Below are 20,855 nucleotides of genomic sequence, written 5' to 3' on the forward strand. Positions count from 1 at the left end.
CTTTTTTTTTTTTGACAAAGGGTTCACCCGGCTTTTATAGTGGTCCATCTGGGGGTACCAGCTTGCGATGAGGAGCACACATAAAAACAAAAAAGGCAGCGCTGGCCTGTAAACTGAGTAGCAGGGACGAGAAAAAGGAAAAAAAGAAACAGCTCAGACGAAATCATCTTCCGGCGCCCTCCGCCGCTGTTGAAGAAAAGCCTCCATCCACTCTCGCGTTTGCGTTATCAGCTCCTCAAGTCTGTCGCGATCACCAGCCCTCAACACAGCACCTTCCATTTCTGTAAAAACATGCTGGTTTTAAGCAGAAGATCAGTGGGACATCAGGGAAAATTGCCCCCGATTGCCCTTTTGTTACGCGACGTGCAAAGGATCCACAACTAACACAATTGTTAGCAAGAAGAGTTTGAAGTTATAAGGCCAGTTTTAATGAAAGTTTTATAAACATTAAATAATATACCACATCAGTTATTTTGTTAACTTAGCAGTACGACTATGAGAAGAGTTTTATGAGATGAGAAAGAAATTTCATCTCCATAAAATCCACCTAATACAGTTATTAAGTTCTCAGCTTTAATAACTGTACCATAAAACTGTGCATGAAGACTAGCCGTCAGCGCGGATCAGCTTACAATAACTATATCTATGTCCAGGTAGCTGTCTTCACCCGGCTAACGATTATTAGTTCTAGTTGATCCAATTAACAGCACCGTTTTCGGTGTGATGAGACCGCGGCAAAATTATTACTGAATTTTGAAAATGGTACTGAAGGAATTCCAAGGACCGAGGTAGGACGGCGGCGGCCGACATGCATTTATTTACATGTGAATCAGCAGTAGATGATCGATTCCTACAACATGTGTCGTACGCTCTCGTCCATCTGCTACATCGGAGTACACATTATTATTCCTCCTTCCATGCTAAGACGTAAGAGGTTTATTATCTATCGACAAATAAATTGAAGAACCGCAGCAGCAACGGCTAGTCGTCGATAGAGGATCATAAACATATATGGAGGCATATCATTCTAATTTATTTTTTCTCCTAAACTAATTAGGCATAATACTATCCTAGTTTATTTCGTCATCGTCATCTTCGCGAGCTAGCAGAGCTGATCCATGAACACGTATCATCGATTCGTCACATACACGGTGGACCGACGACCCAGCTAGCTAGGCGAAGGCTCTCTAGATTCACGCGTCTCAACGCAAGGACGAGACGGCCGGTGCTACGTGTACTTGTAGTCTCTGGTTGGTACCACCACTAGTACTGGTAGCTTCCGTGGCCGGCAGACGACGGCCGTTACGCAGGCGCACGCAGTTTTAGGTGACCGAAGAGGAATCCTCCTACAGCCGACTTGACCCGCTCGGTCGTGGCGGCGGCGGCCGGAGATGTGTTGGAGCCATGGGTTGGTCCATTCATTCTAATTAATATATTAAAAGAATTTAAAGTCCACTATTAAATGCTAGGAAATCATTAGATTAATTCCGTATCGGGAATTGAGAAGAATCTCAACCGACTTAAAGGGTGGACCTCATGTACATAATTTGTGAAGCTGGTAAGAGGAGGACGGTGAACCACGCGCGCGCGCGCTCGCTCCTCTCGCCGAGCCGAGGCCGTAGCGCGGGCGGTGCGCGTGGCGATGAGATGAGAAGGAAGTTTTGCTGTAAAGAGCATTAAAACAGAGAATTAATGTTGACAGTAATGACTGGACAATCAAGACTCTTTACGACGTCCAGGTTCGTTGAACCGGCACCTCACGCCTATATAAACCACCACCCCCTCCTCCTATCCTCACTCAACTCAGCACTTGAGCAAGGTACTCTTCTCCCTCAGCTGCTTTCTGCCATTCCCATCGCTAGTGCTGTGCGCACAGCTCTAGCGAGAGCAGGCCTCCGGGACCTTTGCTCGCTGAAGGTCCTGCACGGGACGCGGGCAATCAGGTTTTTGGGGAGCGTCTTGATGCGACTGCTCGCTCCCTGAATGACTACTTCGTCTACTTCCTGGCGTGACCGTTCGTGGGAACGACTATTTCGTCTACTTCCTGGCGTGACCGTTCGTGGGAACGACTACTTCGTCTACTTCTCGACGTGACCGTTCGTGGGACTGCACTGCGAACTTCTTCCTGCATCGACATAGTTCGGCTATTTCGAGCAAGGCCAGTCGAATAGCATGTCTATTCCAGCTGGTAACGGCGCAACTAGTGCCCCCGGCACTGGTCCCGCCTTGGGGTACTTACTAAACCTATTGTAACATGAATACATGCACATATCTTATTCACACATTATCACTCATTTATATCATGAAATTACTAGTAATATTTGAAATTAAAATATACCGAAAATTGCCTAGTTTTCTAACAAGATGCAAGCGCGCCCACGGTATTGTTGTCGCCTTCTCCACTTCTCATCAGCCAGTGCTTTATTTCTGTGAATCTCCATTCGATATAAAAAAGTATATTGATTCTTTTCCAATAAATAAAAACTTTTTTCTATAAATACTGTGTATTTGATTCCATCCATAAATCGATTTTCCCTCCTATGCTCTGAGTTCCGGTATAGATAAGAATTCGAGTTCTTATTGTTCTTATATTATGGTATGAATATACCGTACCAATTTGTTAGGTACGGACGATGGATAAGATTCCATAGATAGAGAGCCAGTTATCAATTACGTTCAGAAATTGAACCCGTAAATTTATCAATTACGAGCTGTCGTTGGGCGCTTTAACCATTCAGCCGTGAGCCGCGCGCCCGCCTCCCGGACGCAGCGAGTGGGCCATGCCATACGGGCCGCAGCGCGACGGCACTCGACAACCAGCCCACGGCCCGGCCACCTTTCGCTCGCTCGCGGGAGAGAGAGATGTGGCTCGCGGAGGCCCGGCTGTGGCATTGGGCTTCTTTTTTATTTAAAAAAAGTTGGCATCAGGCTTCCATCGCCGTCTCTCCCGCCCATACACGTCCTCCTCACTGTTCCCTTTTTTTTACAAGAAAAGGACGCCGTCACTGTTCATTCCGTTCCTTGTGACGACGACGCACACGCACACGCACACGCTGAATTCGTGGCTGGGAATAACGTGCCGTTTCTTTCTTTTTTCTTCCCTACGCGGCGGGCTGATCAGAATCAGACGACGCCTTCCCGGCCGGCAGTTTCGCTCTAGCCGAGTGGGCCGGGCCCTGCCCGTGGTGGCAGGCTCTTGCCGTGGCAGCGGCCGAGGATGAAGAAAAATTAAGGTACGGCGAAGTTAATGGTCATCAGCGCTCAACATGTATCCACGACGGCAACGTAGTAGAGATAAATAGAGATAGCTTAAAAATTAAGAGCATTAGGCTGTTGTGAAATGAATAAGATATAGCAGTTACCAATAGCTTGCCACTGTGCTCCTCCGCCGCTACCCGTGGGGGTGGGGCGGCAAGAAAGAAGGGCGCGGCCTCAGCGTGAGCGCAGCAGCAGCATGTACTTTAGCGGAGCGGGGCTAATAGGAATCACACGTGTGACGAGCAGTTAAAATATTACACAGTTATATTTTTCGAAACCGTATATCCAAATTAAAGTCCGACTGCACCACTATTGTGCCTTGCGATGAAATTTTCAAAACAAGATCACGCTTGGATAAATTTTTTTTAAGTTCGAACAATTGTTCCAACAATATAAAAAGATTTGATATTCCACCTTCTATGATAATTTAACTACCAGTCACACGTGTAACTTATGTACGCCAAACTAATTGCCGTCAATACCCATGCTGCTGCCGCCGCCGCCTCCTCCTCCGACCTAGGATAATGCGTTCCCCATTTCTATTGCCAATTTGGCACCCTTCCGATGGAGATGCCGATGCCATGAGCGAGCGGCGGCCGGCCCTCATCATCATCATCTCCGACGGAGACGGCGATGCCATGACCGCCGGCACCTTCTTTTTTTAAAAGAAAAATGCATGTGCTCTACGAGAACGGCATGTGTTCCTTGTACGCTACGATAAAGTAAAATAGACATGTGTGCTGGATGCGGATCCGACGGCGCCAATCCGTCCGGTCGGCAACTGTGGGAAAGAGACCTGAACCTGCGCGTCGTCCACCTCCTTCCCCCACCGTGACGCTGCAAGCGCTGAATACGGGCGGCGAATATAATAGTTTGTGCCCACAGCAACCACCCCACGTATGTACGGGCACGCTCGCCACCCCCAACGAGTGCTAAAAAAAAAAGGAAAAATCCTCATCACAGTCAACACCACCAAGCCCCCCACACGCAACAATAATGCGCCATTTTCCATTGCAAATCTCGTGACGAGCAGGGGTGGAGCACCCCCGGCCGGGTACCACCTTCCTCACGTACGTACGTAACACGACCAGGAAAAAGTAATCCTCGACTTCTCGAGCTCTCATTTTAAATTTTGCAGAAGAAAAACCATCTTCTTTTCGAGCTCGCTGCATCGTTGTTCGTTCGTTGTTTCTTAATCCCTCCGGTCACAAATTAAATACACGGCGTTTCGAACAATGGATTTGATTTGAATCGTGCCGAACATCGCCACGCCAAGGATTCGCAAATTGTTATTTGGTTCTTTTTCGTCATCTAATCTAAGATCAGTTAGGACAAGGTTAAAACAACCAACGCAATGCAAGCTCGATCTATATTTCCTTTTTCTTTTGAGAGGACAAGCTCTATGAGTATTTCTATTATGATTACATTGTTGATAATTAACATACACTTCCTAGACGCCATCGTTTCAAACTACTACTGCTAGGTTTACATGACTTTCCACTGCGGGGGTTGGAAATCAAATCATCCGCTATTTTTTTTAAACGAACCAGGTGGAAGAGCTGACGATTATATTAAAAGGAAAAATAAGTCTAGACTGGACAAACAAGGAATCACCTGTCATTTTTCTCGATCGCCTGCTTGCGTTGATCGCTATGTTTGCAGCAACCTGCAGCTGACCAGATCAGCTGAACACCAACCAAATGGCAGCTTAGCCACTCACTTCGTATTATCTTGACCTGAAACAGAGAACAGTCCTCCATTAGTGACCGTTTAATACAGAGGGATCGAAGAAACATTTCATTTTCAGATGGGCATGGGCTGCTCTACCACTGCACTACTCCTGAACATGCCTTCGTGTCAGCTGAACGTGCACTGCCTCTGACCTCTACGACGATGATTGGGGGGCCCGCAGTCCCCATACTGATTGGGCTTGTCCTTTTTATATACGGCCAAAATGCGAGCTCCCGTACCGACAACCGTTGCACATGCACCCAACTAACACCTGCACAATCATAGCACCAGGACAACTCGTACAAAAAACCTGTGCCCTCACCCTAACCGACCTGTTAATGCTAATGATCATACTTAATATTGCAATGATCAGGCTTGTTTATTGCTCATATACATAAGACTAAGTAAGACTCTTGCTAATATTCTATGGTTGTTCATGTGTTGCCCTGTCTAGCTTCCGAGTGGCCCAAGCTCTTACTCATGTTTATTTATCTCCTTTAATCTGTGAACATGTCATGGTTGGATTACTTCCTTAGTATATGCCACTGGGATAGCTCTAATCTGCCACTGCTAAAAACCCCCTTCGATAATCAATACTATGGAATTCAAATTTTTTTCCTCAAATTTTAATGAAGGGGTTACAAATTATATTGGTTTTAGCCGTGGTGAATTAGGGATTAGAGTTTATCACAGCGGCACATAAGTAATATGCCCTAGTTGTTTGCTAGTTCATGTCTTTATTGTTTGGGCAGCATACTTCTGGAACAGAAATGTGATACCTTTCTGCTTGTGACTCGGGGATTATCCTGGATTTGTGTCCTTAATGAGAGCTGGTGAGGTGACATGTTCACCAAACGTCCAGGCAAAATGTGCTTCCATTGGCCAACTGCATGATCGCCCTTCTCTAATTTGTGTGAATAAAGAACCACTTGGTTCCATTGAACTCATTCATGTCCAATGATTGAGTTTTTTTATGTTGAAACCAGATCCTCTGTCAATACTAATAAAGCTAACGACCCATTGCACCCTTATAAATAGCATGCCCGGCAGCGACGATCTTGTCAAGAGACGCATGTATTTGTCTCCCACACACAGATAGCAGTATAGAACAAAAGATCAGATCAGATGAAGGGCTTCAACCATGAGTTCATCCAGAGCAAGATACGTAGCTTCATCCGCCTAGGTACATACGTCCGTGATACCTTCTTTTTTGTTTGCCGATTCGTCGGAACACATGTCCACCCATTCTTCATCCAACTGGCCTACTTCCTTGCCATTGCCGTGCTCGGTTCGGTCCTCTTGATATCGCTGAAACCGAGCAACCCTGCCTTCAGCCCTCGGTACATCGACATGCTGTACCTGTCAACCTCTGCATTAACCGTTTCTGGCCTCAGTACCGTGACAATGGAGGATCTCTCGAGTTCTCAGATCGTGGCCCTGACTCTGCTGATGTTTCTAGGGGGTGAAGTCTTTCTCTCTTTCTTAGGTCTCATGCTTAGGCCCAACCACCACCAATCCAAGCCAATTGATCCCACAGGCAACAAGATCGTTGCTGTTGAGCTCGACATAATAGAGGCTGCAAGCGTCACCGATGTTGTTGGTGAAGAGTTGCAGCTTGAAGAAGCAATGAGAGGAGCTCCAAGTTTGAGTAGCAGTGATCTGAAGAATAGTAGGAGCGTAAGATACTTAGGATTTGTAGTGTTTGGCTACCTTGCTGGGACCCATATCATTGGCTTTCTGCTAGTTTTCTTATACATAAACCGTGTGCCAAATGCAAAAGCAGTGCTGACCAAGAAAGGGATCAATGTTGCTCTCTTCTCGGCGTCGATCACTGTCTCATCCTTTGCCAATGGAGGCCTTATTCCAACTAACGAGAACATGTCCGCCTTCACCAAGAACACAGGCCTCCTGCTTCTCCTCGCCGGCCAGATTCTTGCAGGCAACTTGCTGTTCCCTCTCTTCCTGAGGCTGCTAGTATGGTTCCTGGGGAGAGTGACTAAGCTGGAAAGGCTGAAGCTCATGATCAGGGACCCCAAGAAACTGCCGTATTCTTATCTGCTTCCGAAGTTGCCAACAGCTTTCCTCTCCTCAACGGTTGTTGGCCTTTTAGCAGTGGCTGTCACTCTGTTCTGTGGCATCGACTGGAATTCTCCAGTGTTCGATGGGCTCAGCTCTTACCAGAAGATTGTCAGCGCATTGTTCACAGCAGTGAACGCGAGGCATTCAGGGGAGAATTCCATCGACTGCTCGCTCATCTCCCCTGCCGTTCTAGTACTATTAATCGCCATGATGTTAGTCCCTGGCACTCTATCATACTAGTACACCTTGCTTTAGAACCTGATGATATGTGTCTGAAAAGTTACTTGCTGTTTTCAGGTATTTGCCACCATTGACAACGTTTGCACCACCAAATGGAGATGATAAAACCAAGGATGAGAAAGTGGTGCCCAAACATGGATCTTTGGTGTTGAATTTGGTATTTTCGCAGCTCGGGTGTAATGTCATCTTCGTCATAGTTGCATGCATCACGGAGAGGAGAAGGCTCAGAAATGATCCACTCAACTTCTCCATGTTGAACATGATATTTGAGGTCATCAGGTATGCACCCCCTTGTCATGTGATCAGTGTTCCTCCATTACCCTGATAGTATCCTTGCATAAAAGACTGTACAAACAGCTCATGTTGTAATACCTGCACATCACATTACAGTAACTTAGGGAAGATTAAAAAGATAAAATACTTATGATGTTCCGATTAAGGGAAATATTTTATCTATGCAGTGCATATGGCAACGTAGGAATGTCCATTGGTTACAGCTGTTCGAGGCTGCAACAGCTGCACCCAGAGAGCGTATGCCATGACCAGCCATACAGCTTCTCTGGATGGTGGAGCGACGAAGGGAAGATGCTGATTGTCTTAATCATGCTCTATGGAAGGCTCAAGGCCTTCAGCACGGGCACAGGCAAAGCCTGGAAGTTAGTAAAATCACAATGCTGAACAAGATTGTTTGCAAAGGCAAACATATCAGATTTAGTGTATCTATCATCACTGTGTTTCCTGAAAGTTCAGGTTCAAGTGTTTTTTTTTTTTTGAATAGGAGGTTTCAAGTTGGAACATGTTGCACAAAAGAACAGGTAGGTGCTCCTGAATGTTCCACAACTGCAATGCAGAATTCTTTTCCTTTTAGCAAGTTTATTTTGCGCTACATTGTCAGTTACCATCAAGGGTACCAATAATGCACTAAACAAGAAGTCTAGACGATCCTCGTGCTTAGGCACGAAATAAGAATTGTTAGCGATTGACCTTACTGCACCCACTTGTCTAGTTTCTACTGCCAATGTACACTAAATCCATGGATCAGCAGTGGCCAAAGGGTTGCCTTGAGCTTTCAATCGGAGGCTCAGAGCAATACCTTCTGTTATGGGCTCGGCTTGGCCAGTTCAACGTCACGCTGGCTGCACCAGATTCCTCCAGGCAGTGAGGCAATCACATGTGTGTCGAAAGGCTGCAGCACATCCACAGCAGTTTATTAGTTCGTTTAGCTAGTTGCTACTCATGATTCACGACAAAATAGTCATCGCCTTCTAGCTCCCTCCATACGGATGTTTACCCAACCCTAAAGCCAGTACATATCACCTTAACATTCGAAGACCTGCTGCTTGTCAGGAATCAAGGGATACCGGTTACCACTGTAACACTGAACTGTAGCACAGTCCCAAACTCAAACTGAAAGTTAGTAAAAGACCCAAGATTTTCCAGTGACCATTTCAAATTCCGAGAGAAAAAAACCAGCAGGGAGCACATAGGTGGCTTCAGCAAAATGGATTTATATTCGTCATGCAGACCATGATCAATACTATCAAAGATATGATGGCGCGCAGACTATAACTGACAGTACCAATCATCTTATGCATAGGTGGCCATCACATGATACTTGGAGACTCATCCACCCAAATCTGACAACTAACACAGCTTACATATTGCACATAGAGTTGCACGTAGGCCAGAATGTTGCACATAATAAAGTGAATAAACTAACATGCAATTAGCATCAGAGAATGAGATGAGCTTAATTGTGCCGAAACTTTTTAACTGTGGAAGAATTTAACTTGGCCTTGTCAGCGCCGGCAGCCGCCGGGAAGCTGGGCCAGCTGCCCCAGCCCCACCGTGCCGTCGGGGGCGGTCCGCCTGCGCCCCTGCCATTACCGCCACCCACATCACCGCCCCACGATCCTCCCCCACGCGGTGGTCGAGGAACGTGCTGTCGCCGCGCGCCGGACCGCCGGGAAGCCGGGCACGGACGAGGCGGAGGCTCGCCGGAGTCGGGAGGCGCCGGATTAGGGGAGAGTAGTCGGGCAGGTGTCATTGCAGGTCCGTAGGAGTGGGACAGGCCGTCGAGGAAGGACGAAGAAGACCATGGGCCGGCTGGACTGATCTCAAATTTGCAGCGGGCCAAAAGTCCCGAGCCCATTGTCCACCCAGTTCCGGCCTAGCGAAAAGTCTTCTTGCCGGCCCGGCCGGTTCTGCTTCTGCAATGGTAACTGAGTCCAGTAGGAGAAGGAATCGGCCGGCTCTCTCCTTGGAGCTCCCTGCCTGCCATAGTGTGCCATTCTGCCAAGATAGAAATTCTCTACCCATCTTCGCTTCGCATGTTCACCCAGTCGAGCAACTGTGTCGTCGGATCGAGATGCATTCGTATCCACGGGTGCCCTGCGCATGTCCCTCGGAGCATGGCATCGGCCGCAGGCAGAGGCAGCAACTCTCCCTCAGTTCCTGGACATGAATCTGATCCGAGCATCAGCATGTCCAGATGCCCTAGAGCTACCTGGGCGACGGCAGGCTTACTTTCGGCACCATGGCAGACGGTTGGTCAAAGAGCTTCGGCTACCAGCTCGCATGCAGAAGGCCATAGCTGTCCACCTCGCTCGCTCATGCCATCATCATCTCGATCTTGCCATTCCTCTACTTTAATCGAATCTGAAAGCTTCCTCCTCGTTATGGAACATGCAGAAGCGCCTCAGCGTGAGAGCAGCAGCAGCCGGCTCTATTCAGCTTGCATCGCATCATCCCGCTCGCCGCTGCCACCGGTACGGTGACCCTCTCAGCCGCCTACCCTATGGCGTCCCATCTGCCTCCTTGCGTCATCCCGGCAGTAAATGGTGGCCGAGCCTTTCTCTCCTGTGCCGTCGGTAGATTTTACTGCTTCCCCCGTGCCACAACTCTCTGCTGTCTGCGCTTCTGCGTACGTGTCGGTCATGCATGGCAAGTACAGTTGGACTCTGCTTCTTGTTCCTGCTCGTCGTTCTGGAACAAGAAGAGAGTCGTCAGCCTGATAGTATCACCCGGTTTCATTCAGTTCAGTTCAGCCCTCAACGAGCCGGCCGATGCAATGCAAGCGCATGCAATTAGAACGCCGCGCCGCCACACCTAATTGCAGCCGATAGCAACCAAGCCCCTCCTCCGGCCCACAATAACGCGCCATTTCTATTGCCATTTCGGTCCGCTATTTTCCTTTTGGATGGAGATGGATGAGCGAGGGGCCTCTCTATCTAACCTAACCCAACCACTCGACCAACCACTCGGCCATGTCACCTTCCCCAACACGCAATGCAGAAGAGGGAGGTGGCGGTAGTAATCCTCGACTTTTCGAGCTTTTATTTTTATTTTATTTTGTAGAGAAAAACATTCTTCCTTTATCATTAGTCATTATTGGTACCACCATGACTGCACATTTTTTGATGACAATGGATAAGTTAACAACAAAACTCTTTTAATTTAGAACACCTAGTCAACCCGTCGGTTACATGTACGTATCATGAAACAAATGCAACACCTATTCCACTTGTACGCAGTGTATGCATGTGCTATATGAAGATATGAACATTGAACGGCACATGGTCCTCGTGTGTATTTCTATTCTACGATGAAGGAAGACCCGGCGTCGCAGCAGACACGGATTGCCCGCTGGCTGGATGGCGATCCGACTGTGCAGAACGTGATGGGCCGCCCATACTGATCGATCGGGAAGCAAATGGAGGCCCATACGGCAGAAACTCCGTCTCCAATCCGATGTCGAAATTCTCGGGCTCCCGGCTGCTTCTTAGATACGCTTTGTTTGCTGCAACCCGCTGACCAGGTCAGAGCTGAGCTCAACTTACTAATTAAAGTGCCCCTGATCAGTACGAACCTTGACCTGAAAAATAGATTATGCTTCTTCATTTATCGATGCCGGTTTATTAATACAAAGAAAAAGAAAGAAAAAGCAATTTTATTTTGATATATGGGCTCCATCATGCACCGAACATCCTTCTTGTCAGCCCAACCTGCCATGTCTCTTTCTTTCTACCGCAATCAGTCCCCTAGGGATGTAAGTTATATTTATTTTGAATTATTAGATCGATCAAAAAAATTGATAAAATAAACTAGCATGGCATTGTGCGTTATTAATTTAGAAAGAAAAATAAAGTAGGATAGCATACCGTCGTAATTTAGGTTGCCGAGCATGGCTGCCAAGCGGCCAGCAGCTCTGACTTCCCGTACCGGGCCACCCAAAACACCCATCGACGGGTTCGACGCTAGGTCGCCACTGGTCATCGTTGCCAAACGCTATGTCGCCACGGTCATCGTTGCCAAGCTCAACAAAGAGCAACTCCGACTTCCAATCACGAATCCTCGCCCCACATCGTAGCCACGACGACAAACCGAATGCGACGGCTTCAGGAAGGAAGTGACACCGATAGCGCCGCCGTCGCACGTCTAAACAGACCGGATTTTGGCCCTGTTTGGCATAGCTGAAACTTGCACAGAAGCCAGCTGGTGGCTAGCTGTCCAGAGAAGCAGCTGGTTAAAGAAGCAGCTGGTCACAGGCCCTGTTTGGCACAGCTGAAACTTGATCATAAATTATTAACAATTAATATATCATACAATTAATTATAAATTACTCTTAACAATTAATCATAAATTATTAACAATTAAGAAGCAGCTGGTGGCGCGGGGGCGGAGGCCGGCGCAGGGCGCGAGGGCAAGGGCCGGCGCCGGGGGCGGAGGCCGGCGCAGGGCGGAGGGCGCACGGGGGCGGAGGGCGCGGGGGGCGGAGGCCGATAAGCTGTAGAAGCTAGTCCACTCCCGCTGCTCACGGTACGCGCGTTTTGTGAAGGAGTGGCGGAAGCGCTGGTGGGGGAAGCGGTGAAAAAGTTTAGCTTTTGGTCAGCCCATAACTTAAAATTATTCAGAAGCTGGTCAGCCCACAACTTAAGAAGCTGTACCAAACAGGACCTTTCACTCAAAAAAGACATGCTAGAGAGGAAACACGACGCTCCCGACAAGGAAACGGCCCCCAACGGCATCGCCGTCGCCAAGGCATTCGCCCAAGAACCCTCTAGCATGGACGCTGGACTGGATCATGGCCCCCGCCAGTCTTCACCGTCAACGCCGCTGTCCCGCTGCCCCACGGAAGCCCTTCAGAGGGGCGTCGGCCGCCACCCCCTCCGACCGGGCCACGCCGAGCCGGACCTGACTTCGCCGCTCACGACACCACGCCGCACGTCGAGGCCACCATTACCATCGCATCGGCTCCAACACCCGCCAAGGGCTCCGCCCCCTGCCATGAGGGCGCCGGCCCCGGCGCTTGGCCGCCACCGCCACTACCACCAGCCACTGGCGGATCCCGGCCGGATCTGCAAGGGCTAGCAGCGGCCGTAGCTGCGGGAGGGCCGGATCTAGAGGACCCCTGCCGCCGAGCGCCGCACCCCCAACCTGCCGCCTCCCCACGCTAGTCCCACCGCGCCCGGCCGCAGCGCCGTCCCGGCCGCCGAGCACCCTCCCTGAGCAGCGGCGCACGCGACCCCCATGGGCGAGAGCCTCGCTGCCGCCGTCCTAGGGAGCCGCACGCTGCCGCGGCCGCCACCATGCACCGCTTCCGCCCAGATCCAATGCACGCAGGCGGCCCCCGTCAAATGGCCCCGCCGCCACCATCCTAGGGGCCGCGCGGACTTCCGGCGAGCCCTTCCAGCGACGGCGAGGGCAGGGGAAGGGGAAGGTGGGCGGCAGCGGCTAGGGTTCGGCAGTTCGCCTCCCGAGTCACCCGAGCGGGGGGCGATGCAGGGGCCTCTCTCGTCTTGTTTCTTCAGGTCTGCACCAACTATCAATTCAAATACCATTAAGTTCATTTTTAAATTTCAAGGGATTACAAGTCATATTGGCTTCAGCAGTAGCGGGTTAGGGATTAGAGTTTATCACAGTGGCACATAAGGAGTTTGCCCTAGTTGGTTACTAGTTCATGACCTCATTGCTTAGGCAGCATAATCCTGCAATAGATGCACTTGTTGATACCTGTCTGCTTGTGAGTGAGGGATTGTCCTGGATTTGTGTCCTTCATGAGAGCCAACAAGCAACGGCAGGAACCGGTGAGGAGAGAATAGACTGTTCACCAGACCTCACAAGCTAATGTGCTTCGATTGGTCAACTGCATGATTGCGGATTGCCCTTTCTGTATGAATATACAAGCCACTTGGTTGCATTCATCTCCTTCATGTCCAATGATTGAGTTTTCTAAAGTGAAAATTATTCTTCTGTCATATTGGTAAAGCAAACGCCCATATAAATAGCATGCCTGGCAGCACGATCTTCTCAAGGACGCATGCAATAGTTTGTGTCCCGCGTAGCAGCATAGCACCATAGATCAGATGGAGGGCTTTCGCTATGAGTTCATCAACAGCAAGATGCGCAGCTTCATCCGTCTAGGTAGATACGTCTTGATTCCTTCGTGTTTGTCTGCCGATACGTCGCATCTCATGCTCACCCATTCTTCATCCAACTGGCCTACTTCCTTGCCATTGCCGTGCTCGGCTCGGTCCTCAGTCCTCTTGATGTCGCTGAAACCGAGCAACCCTGCCTTCAGCCCTCAATATATCGATATGCTGTTCCTGTCAACCTCTGCATTGACCTTTACTGGCCTCAGTACCGTGACAATGGAGGACCTCTCGAGTTCTCAGATCGTGGTCCTGACTATGCTCATGCTTGTAGGGGGTGAAATCTTTGTCTCTTTCTTAGGTCTCATGCTTAGGCCCAACCACCAAGCCAAGCCAACTGATCCCACAGGCAACAAGGTCGTTGCTGTTGAGCTCGACACGATAGAGCCCACAAACATCGATGCCAGCATTGTTGAAGAGTTGCAGCTTGAAGAAGCAATGTGTGGAGCTCCAACTTTGAGTGGTAGTGATCTGAAGAACGGTAGGAGTGTGAGATACTTAGGATTTGTAGTGTTTGGCTACCTTGCTGCGATCCATGTCCTTGGCTTTCTGCTAGTTTTCTTATACATAAAACGTGTGCCAACTGCAAGATCAATACTGACCAAGAAAGGGATTAACATTGCTCTCTTCTCAGCGTCAGTCACCGTCTCATCCTTTGCAAAAACGGAGGGCTTATTCCAACTAACGAGAACATGGCCATCTTCTCCAAGAACCCTGTCCTCCTGCTTCTCCTCACCGGCCAGATTTTCGCAGGCAACTTGCTGTTCCCTCTCTTCCTGAGGCTGCTAGTATGGTTCCTGGGGAGAGTGACCAAGCTGGAAGGGATGAAGCTCATGATCAGGGACCCCAAGGAACTGCGGTATTCTTATCTGCTTCCCAAGTTGCCAACAGAATTTCTCTCAACGGTTGTTGGCCTTGCAGCAGTGGCTGCCACTCTGTTCTGTGCCGTCGACTGGAATTCTCCAGTGTTCGATGGGCCCAGCACTTCCCAGAAGATTGCCAATCCATTGCTCATGGCAGTGAACACGAGGCATTCAGGGGAGAATTCCATTGACTGCTCGCTCGTCTCTTCTGCCATTCTAGTACTATTCATCGTCATGATGTTAGTTCTTGGCACTCTATCATACTGGTACACCTTGCTTTAGAACCTGATGATATGTGTCTGAAAAGTTACTCTCTGTTTTCAGGTATCTGCCACCATTAACAACGTATGCACCGCCGATTGGAGATGATAAAACTGGTACCCAAACATGGATCTTTGGTGTGGAACTTAGCATTTTCGCAGCTCGGGTGTAATGTCATTTTTGTCATGGTTGTCTACATCACTGAGAGGAGAGGGCTCAGAAATGATCCACTCAACTTCTCCATGTTGAACATGATATTTGAGGTCATCATGTATGCTGTCCCTTCTTTCCATTATCCTGCTAGGAACCTTGCATAAAAGGCTGTACAAGCAGCTCTGTTGTAAGACCTGCACATCACAATACAGTAACTTAGGGAACGTTTTGAAGATAAAATATTTATGATGTTCTGAGTAAGGGAAATATTTTATCTATGCAGTGCGTATGGCAACGTAGGACTGTCCACTGGTTACAGTTGTTCGAGGCTTCAACAGCTACACCCAGAAAGCATCTGCCATGACAAGCCATACAATCTCTCTGGATGTTGGAGTGACGAAGGAAAGTTGATGATTGTATTTGTCATGCTCTACGGGAGGCTCAAGCCTTCAGCATGGGCACAGGCAAATCCTGGAAGCTAGAGTAAAGCTCATGATGCTGAACAAGATTGTTTGCAAGCTCATGATGCTGAACAAGATTGTTTGCAAAGGCAAGCAATCAGATTTAGTGTATCTGTCAGTACTGTACTTCCTGAAAGTTGAGGTTTCAATTTGGAACATGTTGCACAAAAGAAAATTATGCGCTCCAGCATGTTCTATTAGTGCAATGCAGAATCCTATTCTTTTTGGCAAGTCTCTTTTGCATATATTATCAGTTACCATCAAGGGTGCAAACAATGCGCTAGACAAGAAGTCGAGACGGTCCTCGCGAGTCGCGACTAGGCATTAATCAAGAATTGTTAGACTGACCTTGAGCCTACTTACTTGTCTATTTACTACTTTCAACGTACGCTGAATTCAAGGCCACCATCCAATCAGCAGCGGCAAAAGGTTGCCTTGAGCTTTCAGTTGGAGCAACACCTTCTGTTTATGAGTCATGACAAAATAGTCGCCACCGTCTAGCGCCCTCCATATGGATGCTTATCCAACCATAAAGCTAGTATACATATCACCTTAACATTCGAACACGCTGTTTTTCCGGAATCAAGGAATACTGGTTACCACTGTAACACTGAATTGCCGCCCACAGATTGGTCCAAAACCCAAACTGAAATTCAGTAAAAGGCCAAAGATTTTCCGGTGACCAGTTCAGATCCAGGCACAGCAGGATAGGCGGCTTAAGTAAAATGGATATTTCTAAGGACATGATAAACACTATCCAAAAGATATGATGCACGCAGACAATAACTGACAGTACTAATAATCATCTTATGCATAGGTGGCCATCACATGTAACTTTAGAGAATAATCCATCCGAATCTGACAACAGGCACAGTTTACATTGCGCATATAGTTGGAACTGCAAATATTCGGACTGTGTATCAGATTAAGGTCAGAAGGTTAGTCATAAATAAAGTGAACAAACAAACATGCAAACACACTGTGACTAAGATTAAAATGAGAAAAATTGCAAAAATGGGATTCGAAACAACGCGCTTCGCATATTTGTCATTCTAAACATTGTTATCGTAAAAATAGGACTCCAAACATCAACCACTTGATTATACTACCATTTGGTGTATTTTCCCTCTTTTATTTTCTTTTTCTTTCTTATGTATTTGGGGCGTGAAATGTCCCTTTTGCCCCTCTGTGCTTTTCCTGCACCTCACGTCGGTTCCTTCCATTCAGGCTGGCCGCCGCCACTCTTTTTTTTTAATCATGTTTTTTTTTCCGGGTTCATTCATCGCCTGCCTACCAAACTACCCGCGTCGCATGTTCACCCAGTCGAGAGCAGCCGCCGTCGGATCGAGATGCGAGCTGTAATTTGCCCGCAATGGCGACGCGTCGTTCCTGCCATGGTTGGCAAGGAACCCAGGGAGGGTTCGTGTCCACGGGCGCCCCTGCGCATGTCCGGCGGACCATGCCGTCGACCACAGGCAGCAGCTCCCCCTCAGTTCCTTCCTGGCCATGAATCTGATCCGAGCGTGCCCTAGAGCTACCTGAGCTATCCGTCCACCGCAGCGGCCGCGATCGCTTTCGGAGGTCGCGGTCGATGCGAGACGGCTTCAAAGGCACGTCGACCGATCTGACGCCAAATGCAGAGGATCTACCTCGCATGCCTCGATCCGGCACCAAATGGAGGCACCCGAGATCGATCATCGACCAATGCCCCAAACCCCAGCTTGTTCTTCGCGTCCATGGAGGTGATCCTGCGGCATCTTTCCAGCACCCTCGCTATCGCAAGCGCTGGACAGCTTTCAGTTACTGGTGGCTGGGGTTCGTCTGCATCCTGCATCAACAGTCAGGCAGGTGAGGCCTCCTGCCCTTTACACATGCCTGTTCCGGCCGTAGCTGCCCTCGGTGCCATGGCAGGCGGTTGGGCAGAGAGCTGCCACGCACGCAGAAGGCTCTTGACAATTTCCCCCAGCCTTCTCTGCACCTAGTTTCGCGTGTGTTCAACAAGCATCTCGCTCACTGCATGCTCTGCAGGCATGCCATTAAGTTCTGAAAGCTGCCTGCCTCGAGCAGGCATGCTAAGCTTGCACACACACACACACACACACACACACACACACACGTCCTCCTCCACACCACTAATCTCTTTAGCCAATGGGCTTTTTACTGAAACAGTTGCATTACAAATGATGATCACTGCTCTGTCGTCAAAGTTGTATATATACACACCCATTGAGAGATCACTTGTCAGTTGTACTAGATTCCAATTTCCATGGTACCTGTAGTTCCCTTCTGAACCAAGACAAAGACACCAAAGTTCAGAGAGTTATAGATCAGGCAGTGCTGAACTGCTGAGTGCCCTCCGTCTCTACATCTCCAATGCCAATCAGAGTGCATGTCTTGGTCAGCTCTGCCACACAAGTCGTCAGTTCGTCGGTGTCCGTCTGCCGGCTCGTCGCCTTCCACCTCAGCCCGCTTCTGCTTCACCTGTCCTACTTCCTCGCCATTGATCTGCTCGGCTTCCTTGCCCTGGTGCTCCTCAAGCCAAGCAGCCCCGGGTACCGCCCTCGGTACGTCGACTTGTTCTTCATGTCCACGTCTGCGGCCACGGTCACCGGACTAGCCACCGTCAAGATGGAGGACCTCTCCAGCTCCCACATCGTGGTCCTCACCCTTCTCATGCTCTTGGGCAGCGAGATGTTCGTCTCCTTGCTCGGGCTCCTCCTTGAGTCGCGCAAGCAAAGACGGCACGATCCTGATCATGGCAGCAGCAGGGTAAGATCGTCGGCCGTCACCGTTTGCGACGAGTCGAATCTCGAAGAGGCGAATCCGCCTGCTCCGTCGTCCGCGAGCTCCGACGATCGCAAGGAGAGCTGCCTGAGAAGCTTAGCGGTTGTGTTCTCGGTCTACATGGCCACGATCCTCGCTCTCGGCTCCCTGCTGGTGTTCGTGTACGTCGCCACTGTCTCGAGCGCGCGAGATGTGCTGGCGAGGAAGGGCATCAACTCCGCGCTCTTCTCGGCGTCGGTCACCGTGTCGTCCTTCACCAACGGCGGGCTGCTCCCGACCAACGAGAGCATGGCGGCGTTCGCGGCGAACCGCGGCCTCCTGCTCCTGCTCGCCGGCCAGATCCTGGCCGGCAACACGCTGCTCCCGGTGTTCCTCAGGCTGGTGGTATGGGCCACGAGAGGGCTAGCGAGGGTGTTCACCGGTAGGCGTGGGTCCGAAGGGCTCGAGTCCATGGCGGAGGACGCCGTGGAGGCGGGCTTCGGCCACCTGCTGCTGCCTGGGTTGCAGACGGTGTTCGTCGCCGTCACGGTCGTTGCTGTGGCCGCCGCGGCAGTGACGCTCCTCTGCTGCCTGAACTGGGACTCCGCGGTGTTCGACGGGCTCACCGCCGGTGAGAAGATCACCAACGCGCTGTTCATGGCGGTGAACGCGCGGCAGGCCGGGGAGAACTCCGTCGACTGCTCGCTCGTCGCGCCGGCGGTGCTCGTGCTGTTCCTCTCCATGATGTCTGCCTCTCGCTCCTCCTCCGTACACGACTGCGATCTTGTGTTCAGGCAGACACGACAACCGATCGGTGACAAATTAAATTTTGCGAACACTTTTCAGGTGCATCCCGGCCACGGCGACATTCTTCTCCGTACACAACGGCGGCGGCGCAGCGGCCGGCGACGGAAACGAAGGAGAACCGGAACCCAAGCATGGGGCGGCAAAGAAGAGAAGATCATTGTCACTGAACAGCAGCATGTTCCTGACACCACAAGCCTGCGTCGCTTCAGGGACGATGCTCGTCTGCGTCACCGAGAGGCGGTCGCTCTCTGGCGACCCTCTCAACTTCTCTACGTTCAACATGATCTTCGAGGTGCTCAGGTGAGGCATGCATGTCGCAGATCACAAATTCCATCAGAAACTTCTGAAACTGCTCCTCATCGCTTTCTATCATTTCCATGGTTGGCACTGATCGAGATGTGGTTTTCTTTTCTGGATGCATCCAGTGCCTATGGGAACTTGGGGCTGTCCACTGGCTACAGCTGCTCGAGGCTGCTGCGGCCGGAGGAGGCGAGCGCCTGCCATGACAAGCCGTACAGCTTCTCCGGGTGGTGGAGCGACCAGGGGAAGCTGGTCCTCGTTCTCCTCATGCTCTACGGGAGGCTCAAAGGTTTCGACAAAAAGCATCGCAGGAGCTGATCAAAGCCAGTGCCCTGAGTGTGAGTGATCCGGGGATCGAATTTGAAACTCCAGCTGCAAGGCATCAGTCCTAGCTACACATACGTGCGAAAATTCTTGGAAAATCCATGGACGCAAGGGATGAAAATGCGACATTCAGAGTTAATAGTGAGCAGAACAATGATAAATAGGAAAAAAAAATCAGATTAAGGATGATTCGAAGGTTTTGTAGAGTACATGTTAGATATATTATTTTTTGTTTTTGTAAAAGAAAAACATACTAGTAGATGATACGGGGTAGTATACAGTTTGTGTAAAATTGTGCATGCTTTGTGTCCTTCAATTCTTGTGTTGTTATTGGAGCTCCTATCTATCTTGTGGAGTGGAAGATGGATAAGCTCGTAACTTCGAAGCCAACATCGGCCCACTATTCATCTTCTTCTCTGCCTCCTGCAGCGGCCGGCGTGCCATTCCCGTTGGTCATGCCCCACCCGACGTGCCGCCTCCCTCGCATCCTCTGGCGCCTTCCTAACACCACAGCTGCCCTGTCAAACCTTCCACCAACCCGCCCGACCATCCTCCGCCCCGGCCGGCGGCTCTTGTCCTCGCCGCCCCGACCTTCTCCTCGCCCCCGCCATCGCCCCCCGGCCGGCCGACGGCGCTCCCGCATCGCCTCGCCTCCGTCGCCGGCCGAACCACCGCCGAGCTCTCCTCTGGAGCCGCCGGCCATTGGAAGCTCGGCAACCTAGAAATCCGAACCCCGCCACCTTGAACACCACCCCGGCTGCCGACGCCGTTCCCCCCACCTACCACCCCTCGCCGATGGCCACTCCCCCTAGCTCTCATTCCGGCCAACGGTGATGGCCAGCCGCGTCGGCGGCGCATGGGGTGGTAAGGAAGGAGGTGATGGGATCCGACGGATGAAATTATTTGTACGAATCTCAAATGGTGGAAGGTGAATAGAAAGAAACTTTCGGAAGATGTATAGGATTGTCGGTTGTTTCTATATTTGGTTTGCTACCTAAGGCACCACGTCTAAGGTTAGCATGCTGCTATAGGTGTGGCGCTCAAATCGACCGTTGCAGGTGCGGCGTGAAAATTGTATGGTATTCGATGGAACCGTACCTAAGAAAGTGTGGCTGCCTAAATTTAGCTGTTCACCAAACGCATGCCTCCAGTGCTATGGCGCGCCTAAGGTTAGGCTGCGGCGC

At 50.1% G+C, this 20,855-nt stretch overlaps 2 protein-coding genes and 1 pseudogene across 2 annotated transcripts; all 3 read left to right on the forward strand.

The window, feature by feature from the left end:
• The first annotated feature begins 6,114 nt into the window (after window positions 1-6,114).
• On the forward strand, window positions 6,115-8,172 carry LOC112890182 (cation transporter HKT2-like). Its single transcript, XM_025957061.1, has 3 exons — window positions 6,115-7,280; window positions 7,366-7,587; window positions 7,770-8,172. Exons 1-3 carry the CDS (start codon window positions 6,115-6,117, stop codon window positions 7,984-7,986), a joined length of 1,605 nt encoding a protein of 534 aa, XP_025812846.1. The 3' UTR covers window positions 7,987-8,172.
• A 4,964-nt stretch (window positions 8,173-13,136) lies between these two features.
• Window positions 13,137-15,708, forward strand: LOC112889585 (annotated as a pseudogene).
• Window positions 15,709-17,629: 1,921 nt separating this feature from the next.
• Window positions 17,630-20,061, forward strand: LOC112888522 (probable cation transporter HKT9). Its single transcript, XM_025954747.1, has 3 exons — window positions 17,630-18,986; window positions 19,087-19,347; window positions 19,473-20,061. Exons 1-3 carry the CDS (start codon window positions 17,851-17,853, stop codon window positions 19,663-19,665), a joined length of 1,590 nt encoding a protein of 529 aa, XP_025810532.1. The 5' UTR covers window positions 17,630-17,850; the 3' UTR covers window positions 19,666-20,061.
• The last annotated feature ends 794 nt before the right edge of the window (window positions 20,062-20,855 follow it).

The sequence above is a fragment of the Panicum hallii genome, chromosome 4 (genome assembly GCF_002211085.1).
Source record: "Panicum hallii strain FIL2 chromosome 4, PHallii_v3.1, whole genome shotgun sequence".
NCBI classification, from domain to species: Eukaryota; Viridiplantae; Streptophyta; class Magnoliopsida; order Poales; family Poaceae; genus Panicum; species Panicum hallii.